Source organism: Lemur catta, chromosome 20, assembly GCF_020740605.2.
Source record: "Lemur catta isolate mLemCat1 chromosome 20, mLemCat1.pri, whole genome shotgun sequence".
NCBI lineage: Eukaryota > Metazoa > Chordata > Mammalia > Primates > Lemuridae > Lemur > Lemur catta.
The window spans coordinates 17,958,482-17,983,269 of record NC_059147.1 but is presented as its reverse complement, the minus strand read 5'-3'; the positions used below and the strand labels follow the sequence as shown (position 1 = coordinate 17,983,269).

The following is a 24,788-nucleotide window of genomic DNA, read 5'->3' as shown; positions in this document are numbered from 1 at the left end:
AACTCAAATACGCCTCTCTGACAATTTTTCTTTTTTTTGGAGACAGAATCTTGCTCTGTCACCCTGGGTAGAGTGCAGTGGCATCATGATAGCTCACTGCAACCTCAAACTCCTACAGGCTGAGACTATAGGCGTTCACCACCATGCCCGGCTCATTTTTCTATTTTTAGTAGAGATACAGGGTCTTTCTCTTGCTCAGGCTGGTCTCAAACTCCTGAGCTTAAGCAATCTTCCTGCCTCAGCTTCCCAGAGTGCTATCTGTGACAATTTAAAGAACATTTTATTATGAAAAATTTGAATCTACATAAAAGTAAAGAGAATGCCATAATAAATGTAATATATTCCTCTCCCCCACAATAGGCCTATCTTGTTACATCTCTGACCCTACCCACTCCTCTGGGACAATTTTAAAGAACAAATGGAGAAAAGTCTGCTGGTCTATGACAAAGACTGAGTGTACCAGGTACCCTGGTTGGCTGATCTATTACCTACTCCTAATTTCCTCCTTCCCTGTTTTCCATGATAAACGTTGTAAATGTCAAACACTTACTTTTCCAGCCTCCCCTGCAGCTAGGGGTGGCCTGATGACCCAGCTCTGGCCAGTAATGGGATATCAATGAAAGCCTACTCTGAAGCTAGTTTTTTTCACGTCAGATGGGTAATGTGTGACGTCATAACAAGGTTTGAGAGAGGCACATCTCACACACGTGCGTGAACACCTCATCTTCATGCTCATGAACTACAAAAGCATCTGAAGCTACTTTTAAATGTCTCTGTAAGGGCCGGGCGCGGTGGCTCACGCCTGTAATCCTAGCACTCTGGGAGGCCAAGGCGGGTGGATCCCTCGGAAGTCAGGAGTTCGAGACCAGCCTGAGCAAGAGTGAGACCCCGTCTCTACTAAAAAAAATAGAAATTATCTGGCCAACTAAAATATATATAGAAAAAGTCAGCCGGGCATGGTGGCGTGTGCCTGTAGTCCCAGCTACTCGGGAGGCTGAGGCAGTAGGATCGCTTAAGCCCAGGAGTTTGAGGTTGCTGTGAGCTAGGCTGACGCCACGGCACTCACTCTAGCCCAGGCAACAGAGTGAGACTCTCTCTCAAAAAAATAAATAAATAAATAAAATAAATGTCTCTGTAAGATGATACATGTGTGTACATATATACATGTGCACACGTGTCAGCCAGAGGAAGCACTTCATCAGTGAGATGAAGTGAGGTTGATACAGGAGGCTTTTTTTTTTTTTTTGAGACAGAGCTTCACTCTGTTGCCCGGGCTAGAGTGTGTCAGCCTAGCTCACAGCAACCTCAAACTCCTGGGCTCAAGCAATCCTCCTGCCTCAGCCTCCCAAGTAGCTGGGACTACAGGCATGTATCACCACGCCTGGCTAATTTTTTTCTCTCTATATATATTTTAGCTGTCCATATAATTTCTTTCTATCTTTAGTTGAGACGGGGTCTCGCTCTTGGTCAGGCTGGTCTTGAACTCCTGAGCTCAAACAATCCGCCTGCCTCGGCCTCCCAGCGTGCTGGGATTTACAGGCATGAGCCACCTCGCCCAGCCGGTACAGGAGGCTTTTAAAGAGGTTCCATGGAGATCAAGAGGGAGACAGCTCAAGTCAAGGCAGATGGCACAGTTTAAAATGGGAAAGTGTGGGATAGCAAAGTAGGGATCTACAAACTGGGAGAGAGGGCAGCTATAACAGGAACAGTCCAAACAGCTCTGTATTCCCTGACAGGCGGCCATATCTGTCAAAAGGGACTAGACTAGAGGGGCTTTTCACAAACTCAGGGACGGGTGAGGAGGCATTGTGTGGAGGTCAGATGTGTGTAGCAAACCTACTGGGAAAAGACGTACCTTTCAGGAGACAGCAGAAGGGAACTGACCTTTCTACACAATTGTGACATTAATCTAATGCAGGGTGCAGATGGAGAAGCCTGTGTGAGGGCTGGATCCTGAACAAGACAGGCTGGGCCTAGGCACACAGTTATAATTTTTGTTGACACATTTGACTTCTTTCTCCATGCTTTGGAGCAAAGCAAAAATAGCAAACTCACATGTGGGAAGAGCCCAGCATGCTTTTGGCAGCTTTTGTCTTATCTCTTAGTCTTCAAAGGTGTGAACATTTGCTAAAAAGAAAAATCCTAACTTATTATGAACCCGGCATCATTTATTCTATAGGATTCCAGATCATTTTTCAAACAGGGAGAGGAGGCAACTCATATATTATTGAAACACTGGCTGCTGAGATGAAGAACTGTGTGAAATGAAATTCCAGAGGCACTCAGGACTCGAGAGAGAAGGCAGGGAAGCCGTCATAGCAATGGCTGTGAATGACGGGGATGCACCAGGGAGCCCGCATGGGAGACGTGCACCTCAGACCTTGGTCGGCACCTCCTGCAGGTCTGGATGTCTCACCCTAATCACAAAGCTGGCTGGTCTTAGGTTAAAGGACTTTCCTCTGTTATTCCTGTGTCTCAGTGCAGGACCGTAACTGAGACCTCACCAGCCACTTGTTGGCTGGCCTGAAATGCTCTATTACCACTTTTAGAATCCTTTATCACAGTGGATATGAACAGACAATGTCCTCAAATGTAGCTTGTAAACGACCTATCTCAGTGATGAGATCCATAACCTCATAACCGTCTAGTGTTGACAATCAGGTCTTGGGTTGCCATGAACCCTGACCACACATTAGAGGGTAGGATTGGGAGACCTGCCAGGAGCTAGTGCTCATATCCCCCAGCTCTGTCATCAGCTCACTTCACCCCCTGAGGTACTGATGTTTACAGACCATGTATATCATGCCATTTACTGACCAGAAAATGGAGGTGTAGGAAACTCCTGTGGTCAAGGTCACGTAGGCAGTATTGTCTGAGCAGGAAGTAGATCTCAGACTTTGGAACCCTACCCTCACCCAAACCTGTTCATGTACTTGGGCAACACACATACACACATGAATACACATACATGCACACACATCAGAAGCAGGCTGTGGGGTTTAATGCTTTATTGATTTGAATGGTCTCTGCTACTATTTCCCTCTTCATCAAAAATTTTTCTCTCTCCTCTTTGCTGCTCCCCAGAGAATGTCTGACTCTAAGCAGGAAGTTTGGGATTTAAATTTTCTTAGGGACTATAAAAAAGAAAGTCCTTCAGAATATTCTTTGATAAACCAAAACTTGATGAATTATTGAGGTGAGAGCACATCTCAATTTGACTTTTCTTTGGTAATAGGAAAAAGACTGAAGGAAAAAAAAATCTGCTAATTCAGCAGTAACATATCCTTATTTTCAGCCTTACATGATATCAGCAGGAATCCCATTCAGGAGAGACAGACATCAGGAGAGGAGCCTGAGCAGAATGGAGAACAAACTGCCCAGGGCGTGGTGTTCCTTTCTCACTAGAAACCCCCCTTCCCTAGGTCTCCAGGGCAGGGCTGACTGCAGAAAGAGCCTCATGGCCCCAGAAAACTCACACCCTGGCTGGTCAGCTCCCTTCACCATGGCTGGCATGTGCAGGCTGGGACTGGGAAGGGCTGGGCAGCAGAATAAAGGGCAGGTGAGTGAGGTCATCGTCTGCACCAGCCTCTCATAGGACCAGCTTTTATTTATTTATTTATTTCAGGACAAACTTTTAAAAGTAAAATGAATGAAACCATGTGAGATCAAGATACAGGCAGAACTTCAATGTAGAAAAAAAGACCTTGCCGGGAAACAGTCGATAAGAAACACTGGAAAACATTTCACAGATGCACAAGAAGCTCACATTGTAAACAGGATTAAGCTGCTCTCGATTTTGTCCGTGACATCAAGGTTTCATTTTGCTCAGCCTGAGATCTCGCTCAATTTCAAATTGCCTGTGATCCACTCGGTCTAGGAAAGCTTTCCGTTCAATGTACCTAGAAGATGAAAACAGTATTTGTCAGCAGAATCCAGTAGGAGAAACTGCCTCCCCTGCACGGTCCCATCCCACAAACCAGGTTACAGTCAGCGAGAACAGAGGAACACAGTCAGGGCCCAGAATGACCACTCGTGACTCTTTCAGTAACATTCAAACCACTCACATTGGGACTCAATGAGGATGTTTCTGGTTCAGAAGTGAAAGAAAATATATTAATAAAATGAAAAGGAAAAGGCAACAACTTATCCAAGGGGAAGTACATTAGAGGCTGGGTGGCAGGAAAATATAAATTTTTTTTTTTTTGGCCTGCCGGCTCTCTGTCTCTCAAGCGGGGAGAGGGAGAGAGAGAGAGAGAGAGAGAGGGAGGGAGGGAGGGAGGGAGGGAGGAAGGCCAGGGCAAATGTTGCAATTTTATAACAAGACTTTAAGGGAAGAAGAACGAACATGGGTTTAGTCAAGCACAGGTTCAAATCCTAGCTTGGTTACATGTTAGCTGGGCAACGCTGGACAAGGACTAAATAACTCTGAGCCTAGTTCTTCTGCACAGCAACATGGTGATGCTTTTAGCTTTTAGTTCTTTCCTTCACCTAATCTCTCCTCTCCTTGGTATCTTCCACTCAGTCTGGGGCCAGGTTGCTTCTGCTAGGATGAGAGGAGAGCCCTTTCCCTAAATTCCTCTAAGGGAATGAGATTAAGGGCCTCTGTGGCCTACAGTCCACATACAGGATCCCTTAAAAGGTAGACACTGACACTCTGCCCCCTAATCTGGGGCAGGTTCAGCAAACAAGGTGTCCCTCGTCCTCCGAGGCAGGATAGGGAGGAATCACAGGCTGAAGCAGGCGGCTGCGCTTGCCAGGAGGAGACTGGCTGCTTAAAGAGACACAGCTGCGTCTTAATGCACCTCCTTGCCATACAGTGTGCCAGGATCTGCCTGGGGGGAGGAGATCTCTGCTGCTAATTAATCTATTGAGAGAGCAAAATTGCCATTGAAAATGGGAGACATAATTGAATCTCTGCGCTAATTTTTCTTTTGTTGCACTGTGGAAAATGTGCATCTGTCATTACAAGGTCGTTACATTTATAGTGAGAATGTTACCAGGTTCAGGAACCTGTGTTCCTCTGCTGAGTTCAGGGTCTTGTTTTCCCTCCCAACAGCATCCTGGGAAGAAGTCCAGTCCATCCTACCTGTCTTCCAGCCAGGCCTGTGGCCACTAACCCTAGACCTTCCTACAGAGGGCTGGCCAGAAGCATGCAGGCTCTGAGGCCAGAGGGCTTGGAGTCTTAATTTTTGTTTTTTTTGGAGACAGTATCTCCCTATGTTACCCAGGCTAGAGTACAGTGGTATGATCACAGCTCACTGCAACCTCTAACTCTTGGGCTCAAGTGATCCTCCTGCCTCAGTTTCCCAAGTAGCAGGACGAAAGGTGTATACTGGAGTTTGAATCTTGACTTGCTGGCTGTGTGACTCTGGGCAAGGCACATAGCCTTGCCAATTCTATTTCTTTATCTGCAAAAAAATAAAGGCTAATCATACCTATTCTGAAGGGCTGTTGTGTGGATTGAAAGAAATAGTGTATACACAACGTTGGGCACAGAGCAAGTACTCAATAAAATGGTAGCTAATGCTGTCATCATCATTTTAGGAAGCCAGCTTCCACCAGAGTCCTAAGGATGTAGATGGCCCACATCCTGACATACATTATCAGCAACTAGTAACCACCACCTGGTCTGGATCAGGGGTTGAGCAGTTGTATCAAAACTGTCAATGACGCCAGAATGGCTGGAAACACAGAATGGCACAGCCTGCTCTTGGGTTGGATATACATCCTCATAGTCAGAGTTGTCAGATTTAATAAGTAAAGATATAGGATGTCCAGTTAAATTTGAATTTCAGATTTCCTGGCAGACAGGGAAGCTGTAGACACTGCAGACCCCTTTTGATTGAGAAAACAGGGGTACACCAGGATAGGTAAGTATAGACACATGACAGAACAAACTCACTTCCTGTCTACAATTGACCTCTGATTTTCCTGCTAACCAGAATTGCCTGAGGGGCCTCATCCCACCACAGCCGGTCATCCCTCCACCCCAGCCACTGGCCCTGGGTGACTCTGCTACCATGGGGACCAGTATTTTGACAGCACTGGGCTTTAAGTGCTCCTCAGAAGTGCCAGCAGAAAATACGGGTGAACCACGGCATGAGATATTGCTGGGCTGTCATTAGCCCAGGTAAAGAGGAATTTAGGGCATCTTTCAAGAGAGATCTCCCAGTGCTACCTGCCTGGGAGATCAGGTGGAGGAAAGGAGGAGGAAGTATATGGCTTTGAGCATTTGTGTCTTTCTTCCTGACTTTCCTTTAAAGAAGAGGAAGTGATACTTAAATTAGGATGCTCACCGAGCATCAGTAAAATCCTTGTAGGTTCCTAGAAGCTGTGCTGGGTCTAGCTGACCTTGAAACCATCAAGAGGAAAGCCCAGGCTGGGCACTAAATAGGCAGGTGCAGGCGGAGTTCAGGCTGAGGGAAGGCCTCAGACAGCACTGAGGGGCACATGTGCAGGATGCAACTGAATTCTCAAGGGCAACCCAGACAAAGGCCATCAAGGCAGGTCTGGCGACTTTATTCCTCCATGCACAGCCATCTGCAGCTGCTAACAGGATGCCTGTGGCAGCCTTGGTTTACTGCCAAGAGCTGACCACGAACGAAACTATTGGATATGGACTCCCCCACCACTGAGAGACAGAAAAGGTGCTAAGGATGAGAGTGGCTCTGACGTTTACTATTTGTGTGACTTTGGGCAAGGTACTTAATTTCCTGTGTCTTATTTTTTTCTTCTCTGTAAAACAGGAATAAAAATTATAATACCCCTCTGACAATAAATGAAACTCTGTGAGGAGCGCTTTGTAAACAATAAAAACAAAAATGGCTATGAGAGTTGTAATGGGGTATGTGGTTCTTGGTTCCCATTTCTGACTTGACTTCATCACTACAGAGCTCAGAACCCAGGACAACTGGAACAGAGACCAAATGCTCCTGTCACAGGAAGGGCTTGTTAGGAAGGCCATCTCCTCAAAGGTGGCCACCGAGCCTCTGGAAGTTCTGGGCACTTTAAGTGGGTCACAGTCCCAGAACAGAACTGCCCGCTGACAAGTGCACTGGAAGGCTCTTGCTCATTTTCCATCTCGGTGCTTTTCTTGCCTGTGCCCAGCCCTCCTGGGGACCCAAGCACAATTCAGCCTAGTCCACAGGGAAGCCTGGGGGCCAGGGCGGGGTGGGGTGCATCATCCCTTTCTGCTACTATTGCTTTCTGTGGCCCATTTAAGAGGCTCTTTACTTTCTTTAATAAAATATGCTAAGAACCTAAGGGATTTTCTAGTTTTTCCTTTCAGAACCAGGTTAGACACTATAGGCTCTGATAGCTTTTGAATCTTCCAACCCAAATTAGTTTTTTTTTTTTTTTGAGACAGAGACTTGCTCTGTCACTCCACCTAGAGTGCAATAGCATCATCATAGCTCACTGCAACCTCCAACTCCTGACCGCAACTAACCCTCCCACCTCAGCCTCCCAGAGTGCCAGGATTACAGGTGTGAGCCACTGAGTCTGGCTCCACTTTAATGTCACCAATTTTTCTGAGATCCAGGCTAATGAAGAGGGAGGGAGAAATGGAAGAAAAGGACAAGATAAGGGTAGAAAATGCTACAAGGGAATATGTTGGCACAGGTTGAGCATACCATATCTGAAAATATGAAATTTGAAATGCTCCAAAATCCAAAATTTTTTCAGCACTGACATAATGCTACAAGTGGAAAATTCCATGCCTGTCACCTTTGCTTTCTGCTGGTTCAATGTGCAAAAACTTTGTTTCATTATTAAAAATATCATATAGCTGGGCAAAGTGGCTCGTGCCTATAATCCCAGAACTTTGGGAGGCTGAGGCAGGAGGATTCAGAACTCAGGGAGGCTAGGAGTTCAAGACCAGCCTGGGCAACATAGCATGACCCGATCTCTACAAATAGTAAAAAAAATTAACCAGGTGTGGTGGCACACAGCTGTAGTCCCAGCAACTCGGGAGGCTGAGACAGGAGGATCACTTGAGCCCAGGATTTCAAAGTTACAGTTAGCTATGATTGCACCACTGCACTCCAGCCTAGGCAATAGAGTGAGATGCTGTCTCTGAAAAAACAAACAAAAAATTTGTATAAAATTACCTTCAGGCTGTATGTATAAGGTACACATGAAATGTAAATGAATTTTATGTTTACACTTGGGTCCCATCCCTAAGATATCACACAACGTATACAGAAATATTCCAAAATCTTAAGAAGTCCAAAACCCATTTTGGATAAGGGATACACAACTGGTATCTACTAACTGGAAACCCACCCCCCAAAAGGTCAGAGGGCTTTGAGGGTGGGAAGGCCCAGTGGTGTGCTGACCTCTCAAAGCTCAGTCATGGGGTCAGCCTGTGGCTGAACGTCGGAGGGGTCTCCAGCACACTAGTCAGGAAAAGAGTGAGCACAGAGAGGTTCAGGGAAACTAAAGCAGGCACAATAACTGAGGATTTCCCAGGGCTGCATTTTTATCATGCCGGTGCAAGCAGGGCTAGTGTTTGGTTCCCTAAGCGACCATTCAAGGAAGCACAGACATGGGATGTAAGTGGACAAGCTTCAGTTCCCAACACCACAAAGCTACGAGCCATGGAAGCAGTCCACGGCTAGAAAAAAGCTCCGGATCGATGTAAGGAGATAGGGACTTTTCTGCCTCGAGAAATGCAACTGATAGAAGCAATCTGCCCAATAATACACAACCACCCTCCCCCAGAGGATCTAACTTGCAAACATCTCAAGGGCCAGACTGGAAGGGTGGTAATTTTAATTAAGTTTCTTCTCCACTGCTTTCTTCCCATATCACTTGCAGGTTGTGCTGGTTCTGAAGAGTGACTCTTGGGGGCCGTGGAGATAAGATTCTTCAGACAAAGAAAATTATTTTTTCCGATCCCTCCTTCATGCCTCTCCAAATCACAAACATAGCTGGTTACCAATCATCGAGCTCCATGACCTTCAATTTGACTGGATAGACGTGGATTCCTTCCCCTAAGCCTGCTACCTCCACCTTGGCACTGTCAGAAAGCCATGTTGCTGATGATGAACACCACCAAGAATCCCGTGTGATTGTCTGACGGCTACAGGGAAGATGTGCTCAATGCCCGAGTGCCGTTGGCTGCCTCTGACACTGGAATGCTGCACTGGGCCCTGGAGTGTGGGGATCAGAGGAAAAGCAGCAGCTCTCTGTTGGACAGATGACTGCCCCTGGTATAGGCATTTCAGCCAGCTTTGCTGACTGAAAATGACACCTCGATGGAAACATCCTTCTGATATATTATGCCCTTCTTTTCTAGATGGTTAATTCCAATACTACCAGGCCACCAGACAAAAGCTACGACTACCTGCTAGCTAGTGGGATGGCTGTTTAGACAGAGCAATGATGCAGCACCTGCTCTGGGTTGATGACAGAGTAGGGAACAAGACCCTGCCCTTGAGGCTTACCACAGATGAACAAAACACAATATGCATCAGCTGGTAACAAGTGTGACAGAGAAAATCAAATGGGGTAATGTGACTGAGAGCTCCTGGGGTGGGGCTAACGAGAGAGTGCCATCCAAGTTGAGCCCTAGATGGCAAACCAGAGCCTCCTGGGGATGGAGCGCTACAGAGGGGTGGTGAGGCTGGAGGCAGGGCCTGGTGAACACTGATTTGAAGTGCTACTGGAGGGCTTTCAGCAGGGAAGAAATAACAGTGGTTTGCATTGTTCAGTGATCATCTCAACTGCTGGGTGGAGATTGGATGAAAGCGTATTCAGGCAGAAGCAGGGCGCAGAGCAGTCTGCGGCTTGTATTGGTGTGGTAGGAGTGGGGCTGCACACAGAGGGATGAGCTGAAATATTCTGTGACAGAACCACCAAGTGGACTTGTGGGATATGAGTGGAAAGAGAGGAAATCAAGGATGATGCCTAGTTTCTCTTTTAACAGTAGGGTGGACAGTGATGGTGCCACTTCCTGAGAAGTCTGAGGAGGGAGTCTATTTATGGAGAGAAAGCAAGTGTTCAGTTTTGGACGTTAAGTTTGATGTGCGCCTTGGACATCCAATTGGAGACGTCAACTAAAAGCTGATAGGTAAGTCTGTAACTCAGTGGAATGGCCCAGGTAAAGGACAGCTTTTTTTTTTTTTTTTCCCAGTCATCAGCAGAAAATGAGAGCTAAATCTTGAAACTAGGGTGCTTTCCTAGGGAAGAAGAAGAGATGGCTGCCCATGGCCCAGCCCTGGGACTTCCCAAGTTTAATAGCCAAGGGAAGGAAGAGAGGCCAGCCAGGGAAACTGGGAGGAGATGCCCCAAAGCTTTACTTCCCACCATTGTGGAAAATATTCTTGAAGAGTTGGCAGGAATACATCAGGAAGGGATTTAAAAGAATAAAGCATCTAGCTTTGCAGGAAGGCCTGAGACTTGGCTTGGTCAGTAATGGCAGGTGGGAGAAAGAAGAGTGGGGAGAGGACTGCGGGGGGTGGGGTTGGGGGGGAAGGAAGGGGGCTTCTATTTATAAACATGCCGGGCATTTCCCCTAATTTAATTCCCACAATAACCCTGAGAGGTATATTAAAGAGTTTCTACTTTATAGATGAAGAAACTGGGGCTAGTACCCACGGCATGGTGGTAGAGCCAAGATCTGAATGCACTTTCAATTCAGTTTACTGTAAAACATAAACATGTGTACAGAAGAGTGCATGGGATGGGCAAGGCAAATGAGTTATTTTCAAGTAAGCACCCGTATGGCCACCACCAGGTCAGAGGAAGAAGGCTGCCGGCCTCGAGAAGGCCCCCGTGTAGCTCTTCCCCCAGCACGTGCAGCCGCCTCAGGAGAGAGCTCGTTCAGGATCTATGTCCTTATTTCCGTGCTTTCCTTTCAAGTTTTTGTTTCCTTAATATTAAAGTTTAATTGTACCTATTTTTGAATTTGACATAAACAAATGGGATCATATACTCCATTTCCAAATAATTATCCAAATAACTGCAATAACAGTAGCACAAGTGCTACTGTTACTGCAATTTATCCGCATCCATTCCCTCTGTGTGAACATACCACACTTTCTCTGTTACACTGTTGATAGACATTGGGTTGTTTCCAGTTTTTAGATGTTATTTTTATTCTCACATGTGTCTTCTGGAGAACATATAACTGAATTTCTGTTGGGAATGAAGCTAGGAGTGGAATTGCTGAGTCAGAGGGAATGACTGTGCACCTTCAGTAGCTACGCCAAATGGTACATTCCAATTTAAATTGCTATACCTTCTAGATAAATTAGATGTTTTTATTATTTTGAGGAGACTGCTTCTTTATTTCTCGTAATGTCTTTGCCTTAAAGACTATTTTGTCTAATGTTAATATGGGTCCATCAGCTTTCTTTTGGTTCGTGTTTTCCTGATTTACTTTCTCTCCTATCTTTTTATTTTCAATATTTCTGTATCCCATTGTTTCAGATATATCTCTTTTAAACAGCAAATAGTTTTTTTTTTTTTTAATTCAATGTGTCAATCTCTTTTAACTGGAACATATAGTTTATTTACATTTAATGAAAGTAGTGATAAATTTCTACTCTGTTATTTTGTGCTTCCTATTTGTCCTGTTTGTTCTGTTTCTTTAACTCTCCTTTTATGTCTTCTTTTGGTTAACTAAAAAAAAAAAATCATTCCACTTTTCTCTCTCCATTACCGTGGCAGTTATACATCCCGTTTCTATTCTAGAAAGTTTATTTTATTTTATTTTTTTTGGAGACAGAGTTTCACTCCATCGCCCAGCCTTGAGATGCTCCAAATATTTCCTCAGAGTAACCTCTCCCCAGGTGATGCCTTTGTTCTTGTTGGCACCTGTGTAAGAGAAGCTGGGGCCTGACCTGTCTCTGCCCAAAGAGCCCTTACAGCTTTGGTTCTTGTGCTTTCCTCTTTTCAACAATGTGCACTAGACACACTTCTTAACAGAAATCTCCTTGCCATTACTGACATCACTTTGAAGTCACCTGTTCAGCTGTGTGTGTGTGCACTGGAAAGCAACTGGTTGTCTGGCTCTCACCTTTAATTTTTTTTTTAAGTGATGGAGGTCTCACTATGTTGCCCCAGGCTGGACTTGAACTTCTGGGTTCAAACGATTCTCCCGCCTCATCCTCCCAAATAGCTCAGACTACAAGTATTAGCCACCACTCCCAACTTACCCCTCTAGAATTTAGGTCTTGTGGTCTAGTGATTCTCAACCTTGGCTGTGCAAGAAAATCACCTAAGGAGTAAAATTTAAAGATACAGATATTTGTGACCTTTTGGTTCTAGACTCTTGATTCAGGAGCTCTGTACAAAGGTAGACTTGTCACCTGAACTTTGGAAAATTTCCCCAGGGGATTTGCATGCTCATTCAAGGTAAGAACAAGAGCTGCAGTCTCTTCCTGGCCTAGGGGTTGGGCTCCTTTAATCCACCTGCAGGAGCGAGAGACAAGGACAGTGAGTGGAGGTGTCAGGATGGGCACTGAAGAAGGGAGGTGAGAAGGGCCAAGGAAGAGCACAGAAGTCATCAGATCTGCACTGGAAAAACACAATCACATCTGTGGAATTGTCTGGCCCAGGGGTTGGGGGGAGCCTCAGACAGGAGGGAAAAGCAGAGCATAAATGTGATGTGCTATTACTTGTTCCCTAACCCAGTTATATGATTTTTCCATTGCTTGAAAAGTTCTCATTGGGCAGATGTCCTTTCTAATCTTGTTTTCTCTTCCAACCTATATTTTATTAACTCTCTTATCTTCAATAGCACCACTCCTTACTTTTATAAAACCTCTATTAACTCAAGCTGAGTAAACATTGTCCAACCCATAGAATCAATACCCAGAGAAGGAACAAACTGTAGCACACACTGGCAGTGTCACTCCTTAGGTCACTGCCTTAGGTCACTGTGTAAGAGTAGAGAACAGAGGGAGCTGTGAGTTACAGATCTGAAGCACAGTGGAGAGGTTTGGGGCAATGTCAGAGCCGCCCACTCTCTCTCTCTCTCTTTTTTAAGAGATGGGGTTTTGCTTTGTTGCTGGAATGCAGTGTTGCAATCATAGCTCACTATAGCCTGGAACTCCTGGGCTCCAGTGATCCTCCTGCCTCAGCCTCCTGAGTAGCTGGGACTACAGGTGCATGCTACCACGCCCAGCTAATTTTTGTTTTTTTTGTAGAGATGGGATCCGCTGTGCTTGCCCAGGCTGGTTTTGAACTGCTCACCTAAAGTGTTTCTCCTGCCTCGGCCTCTCAAAGGGCTGGGGTTACAGGCGTAAGCCACTTTGTCTGGCAGAGCTGCCCACTCTTGGAAAGATAACACTGACTCCTGCCTGCACTTCATCCTGGGCCTTCCCCAGCTGGCTTTGGCTCCTCCTCCCCTCTCCTGTGGCATTCCAGTTAGAAAGAATGACCTAGAAGTCTCATAGTTAAATGACCTCACAAAGTCATTTAAACTTTTTTTTTTTTTTTTTAAACATACTGGTCAGCTTCAGCTTCCAAGTTCATTCAAATCATCTTCAAGCCTAATTTAGAAATATGACCCCCCAAATAAATCCCTCACCTGTCTTTATTATAATTTAGCTAATTAACCTGAATTATTTCTACTTAATGCAAGCCTTTATGTGACAGGCATTCTATAAAGTGCTTTATGTATATTACATATATGTAAGTAATATACATATTACATATATTCTCTCATGAGATCATCACAACCACATGGTGAGGGTATCATTACTCCAATTTAAGGGGCCAAGCCTCAGAGGTGCCAGTGTGCTGCTGGGGGAAAGCTTATTGGTCAGGGGCATGGGCAAGGAACACCAGGGCTGGCTGACAGACGATGGACGTTGTATAGGCCCCACCCTGAGCCACAATGACATGAACCAAAAAAAAAAAAAAAAAATCCCATAATAACATGGCAACACCTAGCTAGGCACTTTGTTTTTGAAGCGTTTGAGCTAGTCTGGCTTCTCAGAAGGCCAAATGGTTCAGATCAGGCCAAAGCGCTACTGTGAGACAGATCCAAGCACATGAATAAGCCAGGTGACTTCCAGTTCACTGGAGCTGTCACTCAGCAAATTCAGCTTGGCAGATATGACTGGCCCGAAGAGAAGTGCCGCTCACACGCCTTTCTTTCCTTTACCACTGATGGGACTCACCCCACAAGAACAGAGCCTCACTGACAAAACAAAGCACTCACATTTTTCGTTTTACCATGAAAAGCTCCTGCTTGCTTCAACTGGGCAGTCTGTCTGCAATAAACCATTTCCAAGTTCTGAGGATTGTCAAAGGAATAGAATCTACTCCTTACCCCTCTTTCCCTCGATTATGGATAGCCAGTTCTTCACCAATCCCCTCTTCCTCCTTGAAGCTCTCCCAGTCCAATTTGGACTTCTCAAGGGTGCTCATTTTCTGCTTCTTGGTGCCAATTTTCCCCAAAAGGCTGCTCATGCCACTTGATCTTTTTAACCTAAAGAAAGAGAAAACATGAAAGACGTAGCATGTAAAAACTTTGATCTTTTAATTAATGTTTTTTCTGGTGGGGATGGGGTTCCCTGGATTGGAGCCATTTATCTTAGTGGAAGCTGTGTTAGTATCTAGGGTATTTCCTTCCTGGGGTGGAGAACATTGTAAGTGGACCAGAATTCTAATGTGCTTTTCCTGCTTAACACCTCTGACTGCTCTCCTAGCCTTCAAACAGGAAATCCTGACTTCTTCAGACCTCTGTGGGCTCTGTGTGGCAAGTCTCTGCTTGCAAGAAGTGGGAAGAGCAGCGGTGTGGTTCAGGCACGGCTTTAGAGTCACATGCCCAGGTCCAACTCCCAGCTTAACTGTGTGACTCTAGGCTACTTATTTAAGTGCACGTTCCTTGGTTTCCTAATCAATGAAGTGAATGCTTACTCACAGGCTGTGGTGTATCTTATATGCAAAGGGCTAAAACAGCACCTGGCACAGAGTGCAATAAGCATTAGCCACTCTGAGTCAGTGTCATCACTTAAGCTCTAAAGCCCCAGGGGGCCTTTTAAAAGAAATCCAACTGAACCAGTTACCAACACTGATGAGCAAGAAAGAAGTCACAGTACTGTGAAAGGGCTCTAAAATCAGTTTCCTTTCAACTCCTATGACTTGGGTCCTGGTTTTTCCCAGGAGGTGGAGAACGTTCCTTACCCCGAAAGCAGGGAATGTATGACCTGTGTTCTACTTGCTGGTGATGCTATCTATCATGGACTGTGGGAGAAATCCCATATGCCCAAATTCAAGTCTTGGCAGGTCAAGGTCAAATGTTTCTAGTCAATGTTAAATGTATGAGATAAAATAAGAAAAACAGAAAGTAGCTACTTGGTAAGAAGGTGGTATGAGGGGAAGATTCAGTCTCTTTATGAAACTAAAACAAGATACCTACCAGCATGTAGGAAGCCGGAAGTTATTTTCTGCCTCATAGAGATATGCAGGAGAGTTAAAACATTTAAATATTATGAGCTAACGTCACAAGGTCTACCAGTAACAGTACCTTTCATTGGCCTAGAATGCTTATTCAAGTGCTTGCATAGCCATCTTTTCATCTGATTCTCACGACAGCCTGTGACAGAGGAACACTGAGTCTCAGAGTTGGAAGGGGATCATCTTTGAGTTGATCTAGTATCACCCTAACCCATTTTGAAACCCCATCTCCCTGCTACACAGCATTGGTGAAGGATGACTCACCATCTGTGCCCTGAGGTGAGCCAACAGGCTCTGCTTAAATGCCTCTTCAATGACCCCTTATTGCCCTTACAATACAGTCAAACCCCTTAACTTGCCAAGTTCTTCCTGATCTTGCCATACCTACCATTATAATCTATGCTCCCAACATACAATCCTGAACTCATAGTTCACCTCTACTTGCCTCCTTCTCATTCATATAGTCTTGTCTCAGCTTAAAAACCACTTCCTGACCAGGTGCGGTGGCTCACACCTTTAATCTTACCACTTTGAGAGGCTGAGGCCAGAGGATCGATCACTTGAGGCCAGGAGTTCAAGAAGAGCCTGGGCAACACATTTAGACCCCATCTCTATAAAAAATATAAAAATTAGCACCTGTAGTCCCAGCTACTTTGGGAAGCTGAGGTGAGAGGATCACCTGAACCCAGGAGTTCGAGGCTACAGTGAGCTATGATCACACCACTGCACTCCAGCCTGGGCAACAAAGTGAGACCCCCATCTCTTAAAAAACAAACAAACAAACAAACAAACAATGAAAACAAAAACAACAACAGAACTCCACTTCCTCCAGGCAGTGCTCCTTGAGTTCTCCTCAATCTCTGGATCAGGTACCCCTAGTGGTGTTTCCATCATACTGGCTCTTTCCATTGTGTGTGTGTGGGGGGGGCGGTCACTGAGCCTTTCTCTAGATTCTGCGGACTTGCATTTCAGCTGCAGCTTCACCAGACAGTTCTGGACAAACTCAGACTCACCATCAACATCCTACCAAAAGCACACACCTAAAGGTTTCTGGCTATGGAGGCCTCCTTTGACTTTGCCTGCATGTCACAGCACTGCATGGACAAGTGGTAGGGTTCATGCCACTGGGGATACCATTAAGGGGGACAAGAGCTAGTGGCTAAGTGGCCCAGCCTCCTATCATCACACAGGCAGCTATGGGAGGTGCTCTAATGCTTCTCAGAAGTTCTGGTGGCACTGAGCCCTCATGGCCTTGAACACTTATTCTTATATTGGTTTTTCCTCTTTCCTCGTCTCATTCTTCCCAACTCCTCACTTCTGCTTCCTGGGATCACTTCTCAAATACAACTCCCTGCACTCAAAATCCTTATCTTGGGTTCTGCTTTGAGGGAAACCTAACTAAGACTTTTAGGAGAAAAATGATTTTCCTTGCATAATCTGTATCTCTGTGGATATTTAAGTTCCTGTGTCTCTAAATCTTTCTATACCATATGTATATAGTTCTGTAAACAGTGGGTGCTTGATAAAGTCAACAATGTCACCTGGATCACAGAACCAATTAGTGGAAGAAAATCAGATCTTTGTAGAATAAGAGGTGCTCAGAGCCCTTCTAAGCGGAATAATTTCCACTTTTATTCTACCATCAGCTCTCAACAGACCAAGGTTCCCCATTTTATTTGGGCAGCATCACAGGCTATGTATGCCATCTCTCCCCTCAGCCTACAGCTCTGATGGTACTCCCAGGTTAAGCCATCTTTTCAACAAATCACTTTGAAAAGTCTATAAGAAAATGATTTTTTTCTGCAGAGCAGTGAGGAAGTTTCCAGAAAAGGAAAAAAGTCATAATCCTTCTTTGCCTTGCTTACCATTAAACATCAGCAAAATGTCACCTGACGGGGTCTTGCTCTTGCTCAGGCTGGTCTCAAACTCCTGAGCTCAAGTAATCCTCCCGCCTCGGCCTCCCTGAGTGCTAGGATTACAGGTGTGAACCACCACACCTGGCCCTAAAGAGACTTTTACCAAGCTTTTCTTTCTTGCATCTTTTGTCCAGTTATCCATCAATCGGCAATACCTTCAACTCCCTCCCACCATACCTCGGCCAATGACCTATCCAATGATCTTGATACCAGACACCAAGATCTTGCACAAAAAAGATTAAGAAACTAAGAAAAGTAAAAGAGAATGTAAAATGACAAGTTGTCTTTTTCCTAAGTTCAAAGTTTACAATGATAATTTGCTAGAACTTATTCTGCTTCTTTCTAGCCCAAGAAATGTAATTTTAACAAATTTCATTGTAACTAAATGATAAACTCCACCCTGTTGAATCTGTCATAAAGATATTACGGTAACTTGTTTACTTTGTTCCATGTCCATTAGCATGGACTTGGATTGCCCAAGGGATTTATTTTGTAGCAAGAGCACTATTCTATTTGACCACCATCAGTGATGCCCTGGACCCCGGCTGTTTATTAATAGGAGACGGGAAAATAACTTGCTAAGTGAAAAGGTTGACAGGGCTCACCAACTGGTTGTGAAGGACAGTGGGAAGATCTTTCCTGATGATCTTTGCTAGTCTACAGAATAGAATTTTAGGTTTAGAAAGGAATTTACAGTCATTCATTGTATTCATCCAACATAGATTATTGAGAACTTACTGTCTACCAGACACTGTGCTCAGAACTGGGGACACAAAAATATATAAGGCATAATCTTTGGCTTTGAAGAGAAAATGTAGCAGAGGAGAGATTGATATACAGGCAAATTGGAAACATACCATGAGGACATAAAAGAGGGAATAGCTGAAGAGCTGCTTAATCCAACCTCCTTATTTTATAGATGAGTAACTAAACTAAAAAAGATTAAAAAACCTGCCCATGTTTTACAGTAGGAGACTTGGGAATAGCACTCAATGCTTTTGATGCCCAGCCTACTACTGTCTTCTTTCTCCACCTTGCTTAATATTAGAGTTGGGGGGGGAATAGATATCCTTGGAGATCCTTCCATACTTCAATTTCTATCACTGCTGATTTTGGGGAGGGGGTTATTCTTACTTCCCCTGTTGTCCTGGAGCTCACTCTATGCAGGGCCCATGTCTTACTCTTGACTCACCCACAGTATAGCCCAAAGACTTGCCCATGGTACATAATCACTGTATTTTCAATAAACTAAAGTCCCATGATTTGATAATGGACTTACCCAAATGATAGTTTTCTCATGACAAAAAGATTCAACACTACACTTGAACTGACAGACCAGAAAAGTTAGTTCCAAAAGTGGACCAGCATGGATAGGGTTAACACTTGTGTACGGAAGCACTATTGACCTTTATTCAGAACTTCAACATACTAAGCCTAGCTCAAGTCTATGCCTTCCTTCTCATAACTTGAATAACCACTAAAATGCAAATTATTTGGAGCAAAGATTCTTTGGCAGAGATACACAGTTTCCTTAGCGTTTGTCATCTGCTTACAAGGCAGGAATAGACATTTTTTTTTTTTAATTTTTAGGGACAGCCTATGTTGCCCAGGCTGGCTCAAACTCCTGGACTCAAGTGATCCTCCTGGCTCAGCCCCCGAGTGGCTGAGACTACAAGCATGTGCCACTGTGCCCAGCAGGAATGAACCTTTTTGTAGCTCACATGTGAACTATTTTCCAGAGCCATATGAGGGCCTGGACCTGGCATGGAACTCTCTGAGAAATGGGAAGAAACCTTAAGATCATCATTCCTCCTTGTCTGCTGTCTGCCTGGAACCAATGTATGCTTTCAGATATTCTGTGGATTTAGCTGAAATCCGTAAAAATGAAAAGTACAACACAAATCCCTAGGCCAATTTCACTACCCCTCTGTGTAAATCTCTAAGTAATCTCCCCAAAGCCCAAGATCAGACCACTCAAGGAAATGGACTGGAAGCCAGTGGTACATTAGGGAGCTAGTTTAAATCCCATTCACTTCTCAATACTGTACTGACAGTACTCTATGGGATACTGGGCTCAGAAAAGTGGAAAACCAGAAGACAAGTTCCAAATAATCTTAAACATCTTGTGACTTGAAAAATTGTCAGAACTCTTAAATCTATTATTGAAGATGATACAGAGCCAGCAAAAAAAGTGGGATTTATCAGCAAAAGGTGAAAAGAAAAGCTGGCAAACAGCAACAGCTTCACAGTTTTTATACAAATAGAAAATGATCTGCTACTCACTTCCAGTGTTTTTTTTTTTGTTTTTTTTTTTTTTGAGACAGAGTCTTGCTCTGTCACCCCAGCTAGAGTACAGTGGCATCATCATAGCTCATTGCAATCATAAACTCCTGCACTCATGTGATCCTCCTGCCTCAGCCTCTTGAGTAGCTGATTTTTTCTATTTTTTGTAGAGATGAGGGTCCTGCTCTTGCTCAGGCTGGCCTTGAATTCTTGACCTCAAGTGATCTTCCTGCGTGGGCCTCCCAGAGTGCTAGGATTACAGGTGTGAGCCACTGTGCCCGGCCAGTTCTATTGCTCTTATGTTAATCCAAGAATGAAGGGCACTTAAGTTTGATTTGATTTCAGCTGTTTTTACATCTTTATAACATGTATCTGAAACACACCTGATTATTCTGGTGGTAAAAGTCCTGAATTCTAATCTCTTCTGAAACAATTTATTACAAAAAGCCCTTTCCAACTCTTCCTTACAAATGTTGGTAAGCACAGAGGTCTGGCCTCTCAGTCAACTGTCAAGAAGAACTAAGTAATTCTAGTTGACTTTGGTTCTATTTAAATGAAGAGCTCTTCCTATATAAAACAACAAACATCCATTTGTAGTGAATAAGATGTTTTCCCAAAAGCAGAAGAGGTAGTACTCTTTTTTTTTTTTTTTTTGAGACAGAGTCTCACTCTGTTGTCTGGGCTAGAGTGCTGTGGCGTCAGCCTCACTCACAGCAACCTCAAACTCCTGGGCTTAAGCAATCCTCCTGCCTCAGCCTCCCGAGTAGCTGCGATTACAGGCATGCAACACCACGCCCAGCTAATTTTTTGTATATATTTTAGTTGTTTGGCTAATTTCTTTCTATTTTTAGTAGAGACGAGGTCTCAATTCTTGCTCAGGCTGGTCTGAACTCCTGAGCTCAAACGATCCACCTGCCTTGGCCTCCCAGAGTGCTAGGATTACAGGCATGAGCCACCACGCCCGGCCCTGAGGTAGTACTCTTTAACTGCAGTCTCTTGGTCTATGTTACCATCCAGTGCATTCTTTTTGAGAATGTTAACTGGGGATAGGGGCTCTCAAGTGACACTGAAATGGGCTTTCTCTCAGGGACAAGCTAATTGACCTGCTAGCAGTTTCACCACTAGCATCATCAGCAGAGTCCTAGATTGAACAGGCAAGTGGCAATGACAGAAGCCTCTCTGGCCAACAGGGAGCCACTCACCTAGATGCATGGACACTCTTCTCAAGGGCCTGGAGCCTGGTATGCATGAGGGTTAAATGATGTGACGTCAGTGGCAAAGAAAAATCTTTCTGACCTGCCAGCAGACCTCTAGGAAATGATACTTCTCAATTTCAATTCCCCTCTGTCCCACTCAAATGTGGTTTCATCTCCTTCCTTGGGAAAGAGATAGTGCCACGGCTCTTCCCGCCTCTGCTCCAGCAATTTCCTTTCTGAACCATTCCCGTGGTAAGGGACTCACGGCAAAGCAGGGAGGGGCCTCCCACCCTTTTACAGCAGTTCAGGGGTACAGGAGGTTGGGGGCTCTCCAGTAGGAAATGTTTAGTTAATGGAAACTAAGATCACGCCTAGGGAGGAGATGCTTTGCCCCTGAGGTGTAAACTACTGTTGCTTTAATTTGTATGATCAGACACAGCTGGGCAGAATAATTTATTGACCAACACAAACACACAATTTACATTTCTGAGACAGAATTTTAAAGGAATTATTAAATACACCTTCTAAGAAAGCCCATAATGACATTTTTCTTTACGTAGACTCCTGGGAGCTCAATGGAGGAAGGCACAGCTTATTTTCCAGATACTGGTTCCATATGTGCTCCCAAAAACTCATGACCACAGAGGCCAAGAAGAGCTGAGGCAGAATCAGGATATGGCACTTAAAAACCACTGACCTTTCTCAAGGAGAATTTTGCCTGGTTTTCTGCTGTAATGGTGCTAAGCCAGTGTAGTCTGTGCTGGTCCGAGGGCCAGAGCCCCATGCTCTCATGCACAACCCCCCACGCCCCGCCCCCAGATTGCTTCCATCAGGACAACACGGTTGGGCAAACAGCACATCTCTCCAACCAGCCAACAAGAGAAACAAAGCACCAGGCACAGAAGGTCAATGTGTCTCAGTGATGAGTTGTCTGGCTAATAGCTGATTAGGAGTTAGCAGTCTTTCTTAAACGTCAGCATTTTGACTTTTCTTTGACTTTCAGGTTTCTTTTTACTCCTAGGCAGGTCTCTGTCTTCACATGAAAAAAATCTAAGCGTGTCACCATAAAATAGATTTTAAGTTCTTGGACACCTCCCACGTTGAAACCCAGGTTAAAGTTTCAGGATACGGGGTATCCTTAGACCAGAAATAATTCCTTTAGTCTTATAGCATAGAGATCTCACTTAAAATGAGTCACGACTGCCCCTTTCTAGAAATGGGTAGGCACATTAACCCCAATGGCTTTAAATGAAACTCACATGAGCTGAATATATTTTGCAAAATTATTCCTCTTCCTTTCCAAGCTTCTCACTGCTACTAAATAAGCATGCTAAATTCCAAATGAGAAAGACATGGACAATGGACACAGCTGAGATTCCAGACACCTCAAGTGTCTGGAGGGGAGTGTGCTTTATGGTCCTTTCATTAGATGAGGTTAAACTGGTAAAGAAGGTCATTTTTTAGCACTTGGTGCTTTCCTACGGCCATCACTTCCAAATCTATATCTCAGTGGCATCTGTAACTTTACTTGCTCACTCAGTTGCCAGGCTACAATTCTGCTAAGCTCAACGGGCAACTTAATGAGGCTCAGACCCCAACCTGCCCTTCCCCCCTCCAAGGGCAGCTCCTCCCTCTCCTCAAGAAGCAAGGATAAACTATCACCACCATTAGCAGCTTTCCCCTTGTCATGCTGCCCCTCACAATCCAGGATTTAAAGAGCCCTTGGGAAGCAATGATCTGCATAAGAGTGATCACAAAAAGGGGTTAATTTAAGCATGAGCCCAAGATGTCACTTTGCTAAGGCAGTACCATGGATTTCAACAAACAATATTTGTTCCCACGTAGATTGGTACCAAAAGGAGAAAACTTTCTTTTTACTGCATGCAGGAAATGGTTTTCATAGATGTAAACCACAGCGGAGCCATCTGTAAACCACAATATGGTAGTTTCTCTTTCATAAAAGGAAGATTTTTACCCACAGCATCAATGACCACCAAAATTCCCATACTTCATTTCTAAAGCAAGAGGAAACAGTAAGTAGAGTCTCTTTCCTTAATCTGCCAGCCAGGGGTTGCTAAAGTAGCTTTTTCATTCAGAAATATAGATTGTCATCCAAGGTTCCTGTCATCCATCCCTACTGCTAGGTGATGGACGAACCCTTGAACAAATACAGTCTCTTTGCATTCTGGGACCCACCATCAGAGCATGTGCTCATGTGACCATGACCCACAATGGGTCATAATGGAAAATGTATGACTATGGATCATGGCCAAAAAATTAGGACTGTGCCAGGCATAGACTGTTTGAGGGAATACTAACTTAAAAAAAATCAAGTATGATCCACTAAAGGAGGGGAGACTATTCAGTTCTTTGATTTGTCCTTGTGTATCAGCCATTTGCTCTGGGAAAGTTGGTGCCACCATCTCCCTGGTGTGAGAGCAAGGCTCCCCATCTCGAAGCTGGCAGAACAGCCTGTGAGAGTCTGACTAACACATTCTCCTGGGGGACCAGGGCTTTGTGATGCCCTTCCCTTCACTGCGAGGCTCAGCTGTGTGAGCATGTTCATTGTTCTTATGGACCAAATGAAGGATAGGGGCTCACACAAGGGGACACTGATGGTCTCATCTGAATGATACGACTAAAAGGAGGGGCACTCATGCAAAGAACAGAACAAAATCCAAAACAAGACCCCAGTCACACTGAGGAAGTTTCCCTTTAAAATGAAGATAATCGGAAACAACAACCCAAATATAAGCTACTAAATTTATTTGTATTCTGAAAGATGCTTGAAAATCTGATGACCAGCCATTTCTTATTTGGAGCTAATACTTGTTGACAGCTTTTACTGGGATTTAATTCACACTGTAAAGAATCCACCCATTTAAAATGTACAACTCAGTGGTTTTTAGTATATTCATTACCATAGGCTACTTTTAGATAATTTTGCCATCCTTGCCCAAAAACTCCTCAAACACAGTGGCAGTCACTCCTTATTCCCCCCAGCTCTAGGCAACCACCAATCTAATTTCTGCCTCCACAAATTTGCCTATCTCTCAGCGAATACTTTAAACCTGCAGTCCCCAAACCCCGTGGCACCTGTCCCATGCATCACTGCCTGAGCTCTGCAACTGCCTCCCACCCCCCAATCCATGGAAAAACTGTCTTCCATGAAACCAGTCCCTGGTGTCAACAAGGCTGGGGACTGCTGCTTTAAACCATACATTTAAGATTGTATCTAAGCATTCAGAAGCAACACATCTCTCAGATGGTATCTATAACAGCCTCCTATAGGAAAACACATTTAAACTTTCCTAATTTGTTCTCTACATTGATGGTCACACATAAATTTCTTAAGGGTCAGGGGAATCAGAAATCTAGACTTTAGACAAGAATACTGCAATATCTGAGCATTGCTTGTATATTGAAGTCCTAGATATCACCAATACTATTTTGGATCTGTGTTTTTATTGCACTCAGGTATGATGACTTTGCAATCAGTGCAGAAAACCTGCCCCTGACACTTAATCATTTTTATTTACAGTCATGCGTTGCTTAAAGATGGGGCCACCTCCTGAGAAATGTATCACTGGGCGATTTCATTGTGCAAACATCATAGGGTGTACTTACACAAACCTAGGTGGAGTAGCCTACTACACACCTAGGCCATATGGCATAGCCTGTTGCTCCCAGGCTACAAACCTGTACGGCATATTACTGTATTGAATACTGCAGAAAACTGTAACTTCCAAGTTTTGTATCTCAACATGGAAAAAATACAGTGCAAACTGAGCTTCCCAAATCCAAAAATCTGAAATGCTCTAAAATCCGAAACTTTTTGAGCACTGACATGACACTCAAAGGAAATGCTCATTGGAGCATTTCAGATCTTAGATTTCCAGATTTGGGCTGCTTAACTGGTACGTATAATGCAAACATTCCAAAATCCTCCTCCCATCCCAATTTCCCGTATCTGTTACTT

The 24,788-nt window shown here is 44.4% G+C and overlaps 1 protein-coding gene and 1 non-coding gene across 2 annotated transcripts in view; both read right to left on the bottom strand.

The window, feature by feature from the left end:
• Positions 1 to 648: 648 nt before the first annotated feature.
• On the bottom strand, positions 649 to 751 carry LOC123625508. The gene has a single exon (XR_006730526.1). It is a non-coding gene; the product is annotated as a small nucleolar RNA U13 (small nucleolar RNA).
• A 2,242-nt stretch (positions 752 to 2,993) lies between these two features.
• The window catches only part of CFDP1 (craniofacial development protein 1), a 79,798-nt gene continuing 58,003 nt past the window's right edge, over positions 2,994 to 24,788 (bottom strand). Inside the window, exons 6-7 of the mRNA XM_045533922.1 lie at positions 14,285 to 14,443; positions 2,994 to 3,899 (exon numbers count right to left, since the gene is read on the bottom strand). Coding sequence (XP_045389878.1) covers positions 3,809 to 3,899; positions 14,285 to 14,443 — 250 coding nt within the window. The 3' untranslated portion in view covers positions 2,994 to 3,808. The remainder of the gene's footprint in view (positions 3,900 to 14,284; positions 14,444 to 24,788) is intronic.